General features: G+C 50.3%; 1 protein-coding gene and 1 pseudogene across 1 annotated transcript in view; both read right to left on the bottom strand.

Moving 5' to 3' along the window:
• The window catches only part of LOC127931982 (collagen alpha-1(V) chain-like), a 28,319-nt pseudogene extending 21,545 nt beyond the window's left edge, over nucleotides 1-6,774 (bottom strand).
• Nucleotides 6,775-7,688: 914 nt separating this feature from the next.
• Nucleotides 7,689-12,228, bottom strand: part of LOC118383952 (collagen alpha-1(XI) chain-like) — a 164,846-nt gene continuing 160,306 nt past the window's right edge. Inside the window, 4 exon segments of the mRNA XM_052526138.1 lie at nucleotides 7,689-7,743; nucleotides 7,991-8,098; nucleotides 10,276-10,328; nucleotides 11,647-11,736. Coding sequence (XP_052382098.1) covers nucleotides 7,689-7,743; nucleotides 7,991-8,098; nucleotides 10,276-10,328; nucleotides 11,647-11,736 — 306 coding nt within the window.

The raw sequence follows: 12,228 nt of genomic DNA, 5'->3' as shown, positions 1-12,228 counted from the left end.
TCTATAGTAGTGACTGAGATAGGGCTGTAGACTGAAACAGGATGTATGGGTCTATAGTAGTGACTGAGATAGGGCTGTAGACTGATACAGGATGTTTGGGTCTATAGTAGTGACTGAGATAGGGCTGTAGACTGATACAGGATGTATGGGTCTATAGTAGTGACTGAGATAGGGCTGTAGACTGATACAGGATGTTTGGGTCTATAGTAGTGACTGAGATAGAGCTGTAGACTGATACAGGATGTATGGGTCTATAGTAGTGACTGAGATAGGGCTGTAGACTGATACAGGATGTATGGGTCTATAGTAGTGACTGAGATAGGGCTGTAGACTGATACAGGATGTTTGGGTCTATACTAGTGACTGAGATAGGGCTGTAGACTGATACAGGATGTTTGGGTCTATAGTAGTGACTGAGATAGGGCTGTAGACTGATACAGGATGTATGGGTCTATAGTAGTGACTGAGATAGGGCTGTAGACTGATACAGGATGTGTGGGTCTATAGTAGTGACTGAGATAGGGCTGTAGACTGATACAGGATGTTTGGGTCTATAGTAGTGACTGAGATAGGGCTGTAGACTGATACAGGATGTATGGGTCTATAGTAGTGACTGAGATAGGGCTGTAGACTGATACAGGATGTTTGGGTCTATAGTAGTGAATGAGATAGGGCTGTAGACTGATACAGGATGTTTGGGTCTATAGTAGTGAATGAGATAGGGCTGTAGACGGATACAGGATGTATGGGTCTATAGTAGTGACTGAGATAGGGCTGTAGACTGATACAGGATGTATGGGTCTATAGTAGTGAATGAGATAGAGCTGTAGACTGATACAGGATGTTTGGGTCTATAGTAGTGACTGAGATAGAGCTGTAGACTGATACAGGATGTATGGGTCTATAGTAGTGACTGAGATAGGGCTGTAGACTGATACAGGATGTATGGGTCTATGGTAGTGACTGAGATAGGGCTGTAGACTGATACAGGATGTTTGGGTCTATGGTAGTGACTGAGATAGGGCTGTAGACTGATACAGGATGTTTGGGTCTATAGTAGTGAATGAGATAGAGCTGTAGACTGATACAGGATGTTTGGGTCTATAGTAGTGACTGAGATAGAGCTGTAGACTGATACAGGATGTATGGGTCTATAGTAGTGACTGAGATAGGGCTGTAGACTGATACAGGATGTATGGGTCTATAGTAGTGACTGAGATAGGGCTGTAGACTGATACAGGATGTATGGGTCTATAGTAGTGACTGAGATAGGGCTGTAGACTGATACAGGATGTATGGGTCTATAGTAGTGACTGAGATAGGGCTGTAGACTGATACAGGATGTATGGGTCTATAGTAGTGACTGAGATAGGGCAGTAGACTGTAGAGAAAGGGACAGTGGATGGAGTGGGATGGAAGGATGGAGAGATGGATGATAAAGGTGTAGACTGTTTTACCATGGGTCCTGGTGGTCCTGTTACGCCTGGTGGTCCATTTAAACCTTGTTCCCCCTGAGAGAGAGAGAGAGAGAGAGAGAGAGAGACAGACAGACAGACAGACAGACAGACAGACAGACAGACAGGCAGGCAGACAGACAGACAGACAGACAGACAGACAGACAGACAGACAGACAGACAGACAGGCAGGCAGGCAGGCAGGCAGGCAGGCAGACAGACAGACAGACAGACAGACAGACAGACAGACAGACAGACAGACAGACAGACAGACAGACAGACAGACAGACAGACAGACAGACAGACAGACAGACAGACAGACAGACAGAGGTTAGAGGTTAGAGAGAGAGAAGGGGAGAGAGAGAGAGGTTAGAGAGAGAGAAGAAGAGAGAGAGAAGGAGAGAAAGCAGGGGGAGGGAGAGAGAGAGAGAGAGAGAGAGAGAGAGAGAGAGAGAGAGAGAGAGAGAGACAGACAGAGAGAGAGAGAGAGACAGACAGACAGACAGACAGACAGACAGACAGACAGACAGACAGACAGACAGACAGACAGACAGACATTAATTGTTTTATTTGAACTGTATTGTCATTGATGAAGTTGATCAGTTTTACATTCTCAGTATAGTACATCTGGCATATGAGGTTGTGTGGTCATGAGTTGACAGGTCAGGGGTCAGAGTGTGTGTGTGTGTGTGCTCACCGCTGGGCCAGGGATCCCTCTGAGACCACTAGGACCTGGTTTACCAGAATGTCCCTGGGCTCCCACCGGTCCTGTCTTCCCCAGGAGACCCTCCAACCCTGGAGATCCCTTCCCTCCTTTCATCCCCGCTTTCCCCTGCTTCCCTTCTTTACCCAGGTGACCCTAACAGGGAAATAGAGGAATATTTAAGTTATTGACAATTACATATGAACTAACTAACACACAGTGACACTCTCTCTCTCTCTCACCCTGCGTCCCGGTGGTCCTGAGGGCCCGGGTTCCCCTGATGCTCCTGGTGGACCCTACAGAAAACAACAATGAAAACAAGTTATAGAAAACACCTGAAACGTCTGAACAACGAGACAATCAGATGCAGGAGACTTCAACAAAGTCCATCTCTCTGGTCACAGATGGAACTGATTTAATGGATCTCTGTGCGTTGGAACGCTGTCTGAACCCGCACATATACACTTATACAGATGATATACCAGACATATGAAACACTCACTGATTTCCCTGGATCTCCACCATCTCCCTTGGATCCAGGACCTCCATCCTCCCCCTGTAGACAGAGAGAGAGAGAGAGAGAGAGAGAGAGAGAGAGAGAGAGAGAGAGAGAGGGGGAGAGAGAGAGAGAGAGAGAGAGAGAGAGAGAGAGAGAGAGCAGACCGAGAGAGAGAGAGAGGGAGAGAGAGAGAGAGAGAGAGAGAGAGAGAGAGAGAGAGAGAGAGAGAGAGAGAGAGAGAGAGAGCAGGGGGAGAGAGAGAGGGGGAGAGAGAGAGAGAGAGAGAGAGAGAGAGAGAGAGAGAGAGACTTAACCTGCCCCTGTAATAGAGATGGTATGTTCAGTACCGGGGAACAGTGGGGAGAAGAATGGAACACTCACGTTGGGTCCTGCCTCCCCTGGCTGTCCTGAGTCTCCTGGGAAACCAATCGGACCCTGAGGCGAGAGAGAGAGGGGGGGAGAGAGAGAGAGAAAAGGATAGAAAGGATTATTATGAAAGGGTGAGTGTGTATTATGTGAGAATGTACAGTGTTCTTATGTAACTCACAGAGTTTCCCTTGGACCCATCCTCTCCTGGGGGGCCTCTGGCTCCTGGGGGCCCTGCTGCTCCAGAGAGACCTGAGTCCCCCTTCTCCCCCTGGTCACCTATATCCCCCTGGGGTGGAGAAAGGGGGGGCATAGAGGGGGGGGATAGGGAGACGGGTGGGGGACAGAGAGAGGGGTGGGGGACAGAGAGAGTGGGTGGGGGACAGAGAGAGGGGTGGGGGACAGAGAGAGGGGGGGGGGACAGAGAGAGGGGTGGGGGAAAGAGAGATGGGTGGGGGACAGAGAGATGGGTGGGGACAGAGAGAGGGGTGGGGGACAGAGAGATGGGTGGGGGACAGAGAGAGGGGTGGGGGACAGAGAGAGGGGTGGGGGACAGAGAGAGGGGTGGGGGACAGAGAGATGGGTGGGGACAGAGAGAGGGGTGGGGGACAGAGAGAGGGGATGGGGGACAGAGAGAGGGGTGGGGGACAGAGAGAGGGGTGGGGGACAGAGAGAGGGGTGGGGGACAGAGAGAAGGGTGGGGACAGAGAGAGGGGTGGGGGACAGAGAGAGATGGGTGGGGGGGACAGAGAGAGGGGTGGGGGACAGAGATAGGGGTGGGGGACAGAGAGAGGGGTGGGGGACAGAGAGAAGGGTGGGGACAGAGAGGGGTGGGGGACAGAGAGAGGGGTGGGGGACAGAGAGAGGGGTGGGGGACAGAGAGGGGTGGGGGACAGAGGGGATGGGGACAGAGAGATGGGTGGGGGGGGGACAGAGAGAGGGGTGGGGACAGAGATGAAAGTGTGGTGGGGGACAGTTAGTCTGATGGGGTCCAGGGGGACAGAAGAGGGGTGGGGGACAGAGAGAGGGACACAGAGAGAGGGATGGGGACAGAGAGAGGGGAGGGGGACAGAGAGATGGGTGGGGGACAGAGAGAGGGGTGGGGGACAGAGAGAGGGGAGGGGGACAGAGAGAGGGGTGGGGACAGAACACCAGAGCTCACCTTCTCTCCATTTAGGGTCCAGTGGGGGGCAGAGAGAAGGGTGGGGACAGAGAGTGTGTGGGGTGGGGGACAGAGAGATGGGTGGGGGACAGAGAGAGGGGTGGGGGACAGAGATAGGGGTGGGGGACAGAGAGAGGGGTGTGGGGACAGAGAGAGGGGTGGGGGACAGAGAGAGGGGTGGGGACAGAGAGAGGTGGGACACAGAGAGAGGGATGGGGACAGAGAGAGGGGTGGGGGACAGAGAGAGGGGTGGGGGACAGAGATAGGGGTGGGGGACAGAGAGAGGGATGGGGGACAGAGAGAGGGGTGGGGGACAGAGAGAGGGGAGGGGGACAGAGTGATTTCACACCTCACAAGCTACAGACAACAGACAACATGGAAAGCTGCAATACGCAGCCAGGGATTATGTTCACAAATCTGACTGACCTTTAGCCACGTCTTCATGACTTTTGTGAAAGTGTGATATGTGGTGCAGTTATGTGTGTCTGATGGCAGTGTATTCCAGACTTACGCTGCCTCCTGTTACACCAACGGGTCCTGGTCTCAACAGACCCCAGATTCTCCATCCTCCAGACCTGAAGAGAGTAATCAATCAACAGAGAGTATAGTAATCAAGAGAGAGAGAGTCAGTATAGAGAGAGAGATCAGAGAGACCATCCAGTCAGTATAGTAATCAATCAACAGAGAGTCAGTATAGTAATCAATACAGAAAGAGTAATCAATCAAAGAGAGTATAGTAATCAAGACAGACCAGAGTCAGTATAGACAGACCATCAAAGAGTAATCAATCAAAGACCATCAGTCAGTATAGTAATCAATCAACAGACCATCCAGTCAGTATAGTAATCAATCAACAGAGTCAGTATAGTAATCAATCAACAGACCATCAGGTCAGTATAGAGACCAAGTCAGTATAGTAGATCAATCAACAGACCATCCAGTCAGTATAGTAATCAATCAACAGACCAAGTCAGTATAGTAATCAAGAGAGACCATCAGATAGAGAGATAGTAAGTAATCAATCAACAGAAGAGACCATCCAGAGTATAGTAATCAATCAACAGACCATCCAGTCAGTATAGTAATCAATCAACAGACCATGAGTAATCAATCAACAGACCTCTCTTCAATCAACAGACACATAATATCCCAGTGAACAACCACCATCCAGTCAGTATGTCTCTCTGCTCACCTTCTCATCCATTTACCCCTGGTATAGTCCAGCCCCAGACCTGGTCTAGCCCAGACCATCCAGTCCTGCACAACAGACCACAGTCAGGTAATCAATCAACAGGTCAGGGTGTCAACAGTGTGTGTGTGTGTGTCAACAAACCAAGTCAGTGTAATCAATCAACAGACCATCCAGTCAGTATAGTGTGTGTCAACAGTGTGTGTGTGTAGTAATCAATCAACAGTGTGTGTGTGTGTCAACAGTGTGTGTGTGTCAGTGTCAACAGTGTGTAGTAATCAATGTGTGTGTGTGTGTGTGTCAATCAACAGTGTGTGTAGTATCAATCACCTGTCCCCCACTAGGCCCTTGTGGTAATCAATCCCCTGGGTAATCAAAACTGACCTGGACGACCCTGATAGGAAAACACAGTCAGTATAGTAATCAATCAACAGACCATCAGGTCAGTATAGTAATCAGTCAATAGATCATTAATAGATCTAGCTTCATTATGTTAATTAATGATGTCACAATCACCAATCAGTCTCCATCCACCTATCTAGTTCCAAACCACTCTATATAGTTTCTGTATCTGAATCAGTAGGCTGACAGGAAACAGTGTCATAAAGACAGGATGTGACCTCACCATCAAGCCGATGTGTCCGCTCTCCCCTTCTCTCCTGGTAGACCAGGCATCCCTAGGGAACACACAACCTCACGTTTAGAATTGTATATAAACAGTTGATTGACACACGGAAGCTGTAAGGATGGCATTTACTGCAGGCAATTACCATGACGACAGCAATACTACCCAAGACATTATCACCTGAGAATATTGGAAGCCTGACACTTGAGGCCACTCACCTGTATGTGTGTGTGTGTGTGTGTGTGTGTGTGTGCGTGTGTGTGTGTGTGTTTGTGTGTGTGTGTTTGTGTGTGTGTGTGTGTGTGTGTGTGTGTGTGTGTGTGTGTGTGTGTGTGTGTGTGTGTGTGTGTGTGTGTGTGTGTGTGTGTGTGTGTGTGTGTGTGTGTGTGTGTGTGTGTGTGTGTGTGTGTGTGTGTGTGTGTGTGTGTGTGTGTGTGTGTGTGTGTGTGTGTGTGTGTGTGTGTGTGCGTGTGCGTGTGTCTCACCTGTAGTCCGATGGGTCCTTTGGAGCCCTTGAAACCCCGGAGACCCTCGTCTCCCTTGGCCCCGTACATTCCCTGCTGGCCCCTGGGACCTGACTCCCCATCCACACCCTGGGAGAGAGGAGGGGGTAGGAGGGGCAGAGGGGGGAGGAGGGGCAGAGGGGGAGAAGGGGATGGAAAGGGGAGGAGAGGGAGAGGGTTACTTTCAATCTTAAAAATGAATCCTTTAGACGAGAGAAACATTACAGGTATGTGGATGTAGAATAGACTCACAGGAACTCCTGACTGCCCCATCGGCCCCTGGCCACCGGTTGGTCCTGAGGGGCCCTATAGAGACACAGACAATGTTACTTAGTTACTGGGGAGATGACAGGCAATAACAAGGTTCACGAGACTAAATGGTTAAATATTTGGTATTAGTGTCGTATTAGCTTAGTATTGGTGCAGTATTAGTGTAGTATTAGCTTAGTATTGGTGCAGTATTAGTGTAGTATTAGCTTAGTATTGGTGCAGTATTAGTGTAGTCTCCGGGTAGTCTTATGGCAGTATTAGTGTAGTCTCCGGGTAGTCTTATGGCAGTATTAGTGTAGTATTGTAGCAGTATTAGTGTCGTATTGTGGCAGTATTAGTGTAGTATTAGCTTAGTATTGGTGCAGTATTAGTGTAGTATTAGCTTAGTATTGGTGCAGTATTAGTGTTGTCTTGTGGCAGTATTAGTGTAGTATTAGCTTAGTATTGGTGCAGTATTAGTGTCGTCTTGTGGCAGTATTACTGTAGTATTAGTTTAGTATTGGTCCAGTATTAGTGTCGTCTTGTGGCAGTATTAGTGTAGTATTGGTTTGGTATTAGTATAATAACAGGGTAGTATTAGGGTAGTACTGTATTAGTATAATAACAGGGTAGTATTAGGGTAGTATTGGTTTAGTATTCGTGTAGTATTAGGGTAGTATTGGTGTAGTACTGTATTTGTGTAATTTTGGTGTAGATTTGGTGTAGTAATTATCTCAGTAGACTCACTGATTCTCCTTTGTCTCCTTTGCTGCCCTTCTGCCCTGGTCCTCCAGTCTCTCCCTACACACACACACACAATAAACGCCTTCAGATACACACAACAACAACAACAACAACAACACACACAGGGACAGGCCATGTTACCTTATCCCCATCCTCTCCTCGGGGTCCTGCAGGGCCTGCAGCTCCAGGTAGTCCTAGAGGTCCCTGGTCTCCATCCTGTCCTGATGGTCCAATAGGACCCGCCCCTCCCTGGGACAGCACAACACACAGACAGTTACATTACCTACATACAACTCTGGAACTATAGGGACTCAGAACTCACAATATGGAATGTAGAACTCAGAATATGGAACTCAGAACTCACAATATGGAATGTAGAACTCAGAATACGGAACTCAGAACTCACAATATGGAATGTAGAACTCAGAATACGGAACTCAGAACTCACAATATGGAATGTAGAACCCAGAATATGGAACACCTTTACAGTACTTACCGGTTCCCCTTCTCTCCCATTGGTCCAGGTCCACCCACAGCCCCTGCCCTCCCAGGCTGACCAATGGCACCGGCTGACCCTGGGGGACCCCTCTCACCACCGGCCCCTGCAGAGAGAGAGAGGGGGAGGGGGAGGGGATTTACATATGTACATTATACATCTTCACACTGTCTGTCTGGGGTCTGTGTTGGCAGATGGAGAGAGAGGAAGTGTCTGTCTGGGGTCTGTGTTGGCAGATGGAGAGAGGAAGTGTCTGTCTGGGGTCTGTGTTGGCAGATGGGAGAGAGGAAGTGTCTGTCTGGGGTCTGTGTTGGCAGATGGAGAGAGGAAGTGTCTGTCTGGGGTCTGTGTTGGCAGATGGAGAGAGGAAGTGTCTGTCTGGGGTCTGTGTTGGCAGATGGAGAGAGGAAGTGTCTGTCTGGGGTCTGTGTTGGCAGATGGAGAGAGGAAGTGTCTGTCTGGGGTCTGTGTTGGCAGATGGAGAAAGGAAGTGTCTGTCTGGGGTCTGTGTTGGCAGATGGAGAAAGGAAGTGTCTGTCTGGGGTCTGTGTTGGCAGATGGAGAGAGGAAGTGTCTGTCTGGGGTCTGTGTTGGCAGATGGAGAGAGGAAGTGTCTGTCTGGGGTCTGTGTTGGCAGATGGAGAGAGGAAGTGTCTGTCTGGGGTCTGTGTTGGCAGATGGAGAGAGGAAGTGTCTGTCTGGGGTCTGTGTTGGCAGATGGAGAGAGGAAGTGTCTGTCTGGGGTCTGTGTTGGCAGATGGAGAGAGGAAGTGTCTGTCTGGGGTCTGTGTTGGCAGATGGAGAGAGGAAGTGTCTGTCTGGGGTCTGTGTTGGCAGATGGAGAAAGGAAGTGTCTGTCTGGGGTCTGTGTTAGCAGATGGAGAAAGGAAGTGTCTGTCTGGGGTCTGTGTTGGCAGATGGAGAGAGGAAGTGTCTGTCTGGGGTCTGTGTTGGCAGATGGAGAAAGGAAGTGTCTGTCTGGGGTCTGTGTTGGCAGATGGAGAGAGGAAGTGTCTGTCTGGGGTCTGGGTTGGCAGATGGAGAGAGGAAGTGTCTGTCTGGGGTCTGTATTGGCAGATGGAGAGAGAGGAAGTGTCTGTCTGTCTGGGTTCTGTGTTGGCAGATGGAGAGAAGAAGTGTCTGTCTGGGGTCTGTGTTGGCAGATGGAGAGAGAGGAAGTGTCTGTCTAGGGTCTGTGTTGGCAGATGGAGAGAGAGGAAGTGTCTGTCTGGGGTCTGTGTTGGCAGATGGAGAGAGAGGAAGTGTCTGTCTGTCTGGGGTCTGTGTTGGCAGATGGAGAGAGAGGAAGTGTCTGTCTGTCTGGGGTCTGTGTTGGCAGATGGAGAGAGAGGAAGTGTCTGTCTGGGGTCTGTGTTGGCAGATGGAGAGAGAGGAAGTGTCTGTCTGTCTGGGGTCTGTGTTGGCAGATGGAGAGAGAGGAAGTGTCTGTCTGGGGTCTGTGTTGGCAGATGGAGAGAGAGGAAGTGTCTGTCTGGGGTCTGTGTTGGCAGATGGAGAGAGAGGAAGTGTCTGTCTGGGGTCTGTGTTGGCAGATGGAGAGAGAGGAAGTGCCTGTCTGTCTGGGGTCTGTGTTGGCAGATGGAGAGAGAGGAAGTGTCTGTCTGGGGTCTGTGTTGGCAGATGGAGAGAGAGGAAGTGTCTGTCTGTCTGTCTGGGGTCTGTGTTGGCAGATGGAGAGAGAGGAAGTGTCTGTCTGGGGTCTATGTTGGCAGATGGAGAGAGAGGAAGTGTCTGTCTGGGGTCTATGTTGGCAGATGGAGAGAGAGGAAGTGTCTGTCTGGAGTCTGTGTTGGCAGATTGAGAGAGAGGAAGTGTCTGTCTGGGGTCTGTCTTGGCAGATGGAGTGAGGACGTGTCTGTCTGGGGTCTGTGTTGGCAGATGGAGAGAGAGGAAGTGTCTGTCTGGGGTCTGTGTTGGCAGATGGAGAGAGAGGAAGTGTCTGTCTGGGGTCTGTGTTGGCAGATGGAGAGAGAGGAAGTGTCTGTCTGGGGTCTGTGTTGGCAGATGGAGAGAGAGGAAGTGTCTGTCTGGGGTCTGTGTTGGCAGATGGAGAGAGAGGAAGTGTCTGTCTGGGGTCTGTGTTGGCAGATGGAGAGAGAGGAAGTGTCTGTCTGTCTGGGGTCTGTGTTGGCAGATGGAGAGAGAGGAAGTGTCTGTCTGGGGTCTGTGTTGGCAGATGGAGAGAGAGGAAGTGTCTGTCTGGGGTCTGTGTTGGCAGATGGAGAGAGAGGACAGATGTAGAAGGAGAGGAGAGAGGACTCACTATAGCTCCTGCTGCTCCGACTGGTCCTTCACCTCCTTTCAGACCAGCAGGACCCTGGGGAGAACACACTGCTATCATACCATCACAAGATCTGTGTCTGTCTCTGTGTGTCTCTGTGTCAGTCTCTGTGTCTGGAGAGAGAGGAAGTGTCTGGAGTCTCTGTGTCTGTCACTGTGTGTATCTCTGTGTCTCTGTCTCTGTGTCTGTGTCTGTCTCTGTGTCAGTCTCTGTGTCTGTCACTGTGTGTATCTCTGTGTCTCTGTCTCTGTGTCTGTGTCTGTGTCAGTCTCTGTCTCTGTGTCTGTCTCTGTGTCTGTCTCTGTGTCTGTCTCTGTGTCTGTGTCTGTGTCTGTCTCTGTGTCTGTCTCTGTCTCTGTGTCTGTCTCTGTGTCTGTCTCTGTGTCTGTCTCTGTGTCTGTCTGTGTCTGTCTCTGTGTCTGTCTCTGTGTCTGTCTCTGTGTCAGTCTCTGTCTCTGTCACTGTGTCAGTCTCTGTGTCTCTGTGTCTGTGTCTGTGTCTGTGTCAGTCTCTGTGTCTGTGTCTGTCACTGTGTGTATCTCTGTGTCTCTGTGTGCGTCTGTGTCTGTCTCTGTGTCTGTGTCTGTCTCTGTGTCTGTCTCTGTGTCTGTCTCTGTGTCTGTCTCTGTGTCTGTGTCTGTCTCTGTCTCTGTGTCTGTGTCTGTCTCTGTCTCTGTCTCTGTGTCTGTCTCTGTCTCTGTGTCTGTCTCTGTCTCTGTCTCTGTGTCTGTGTCTGTCTCTGTCTCTGTCTCTGTGTCTGTGTCTGTGTCTGTGTCTGTGTCTGTCTCTGTCTCTGTGTCTGTCTCTGTGTCTGTCTCTGTGTCTGTCTCTGTCTCTGTGTCTGTCTCTGTCTCTGTGTCTGTCTCTGTCTCTGTGTCTGTCTCTGTGTCTGTCTCTGTGTCTGTCTCTGTGTCTGTCTCTGTCTCTGTCTCTGTGTCTGTCTCTGTCTCTGTGTCTGTGTCTGTCTCTGTGTCTGTCTCTGTCTCTGTCTCTGTCTCTGTCTCTGTGTCTGTCTCTGTGTCTGTCTCTGTGTCTGTCTCTGTGTCTGTCTCTGTGTCTGTCTCTGTGTCTGTCTCTGTGTCTGTGTGTGTCTGTGTCTGTGTCTGTGTCTGTGTCTGTGTCTGTGTCTGTGTCTGTGTCTGTGTCTGTCTCTGTGTCTGTGTCTGTGTCTGTGTCTGTGTCTGTGTCTGTGTCTGTGTCTGTCTCTGTGTCTGTGTCTGTCTCTGTGTATGTCTGTGTCTGTGTCTGTGTCTGTGTCTGTCTCTGTCTCTGTGTCTGTCTCTGTGTCTGTCTCTGTGTCTGTCTCTGTGTGTATCTCTGTGTCTCTGTCTGTGTCTGTGTGTATGTGTGTTACCATGCCCCCGGCAGCCCCTCTGCTGCCTCTGAAGCCCCTAAGTCCTGGAGGACCAGCTTTCCCAGAAGTCCCTCCTGTGCCCGGGTCGCCCTGGAAACAACAACAACAACAGCTCTGATTGGTGGAACGCTCATGAGGTCAATTGAACTTACCAATGAAGATGATTCTTGTAATGATTGGTAATGGTGATTATCGGGGTGAAAACAATGATGATTCATAATGATGATGATGATGACGAAGAATCACCTTAGCTCCCTCCTTCCCGGCGGCGCCAGGTAAGCCCTGCTCTCCCGGTACGCCAGGTGACCCGGGGTGACCTCTGTCTCCCAACGACCCGGTCTCACCTGATTTACCCTGCAGCAACCAATCAGGTTAGCGAGAACACAAACAGACCAATCAGGTTCGAGAGAACACACATAGCAACCAATCAGACTCACCTGTGGCCCCACAACACCTCCTGGACCTGGGGGTCCCGTCTTTCCTTGGAAACCCTGAGAGGGTAGAGAGGTGAGAGAGAGTGAGAGAGACCACCCAGACGTAGAATGTATGCAGAGACATGACTGTAAGAGAGGGAGAAAGAGC

The sequence above is a fragment of the Oncorhynchus keta genome, chromosome 10 (genome assembly GCF_023373465.1).
Source record: "Oncorhynchus keta strain PuntledgeMale-10-30-2019 chromosome 10, Oket_V2, whole genome shotgun sequence".
Taxonomy (NCBI): domain Eukaryota; kingdom Metazoa; phylum Chordata; class Actinopteri; order Salmoniformes; family Salmonidae; genus Oncorhynchus; species Oncorhynchus keta.
This window is presented reverse-complemented; position numbering and strand designations above follow the sequence as displayed.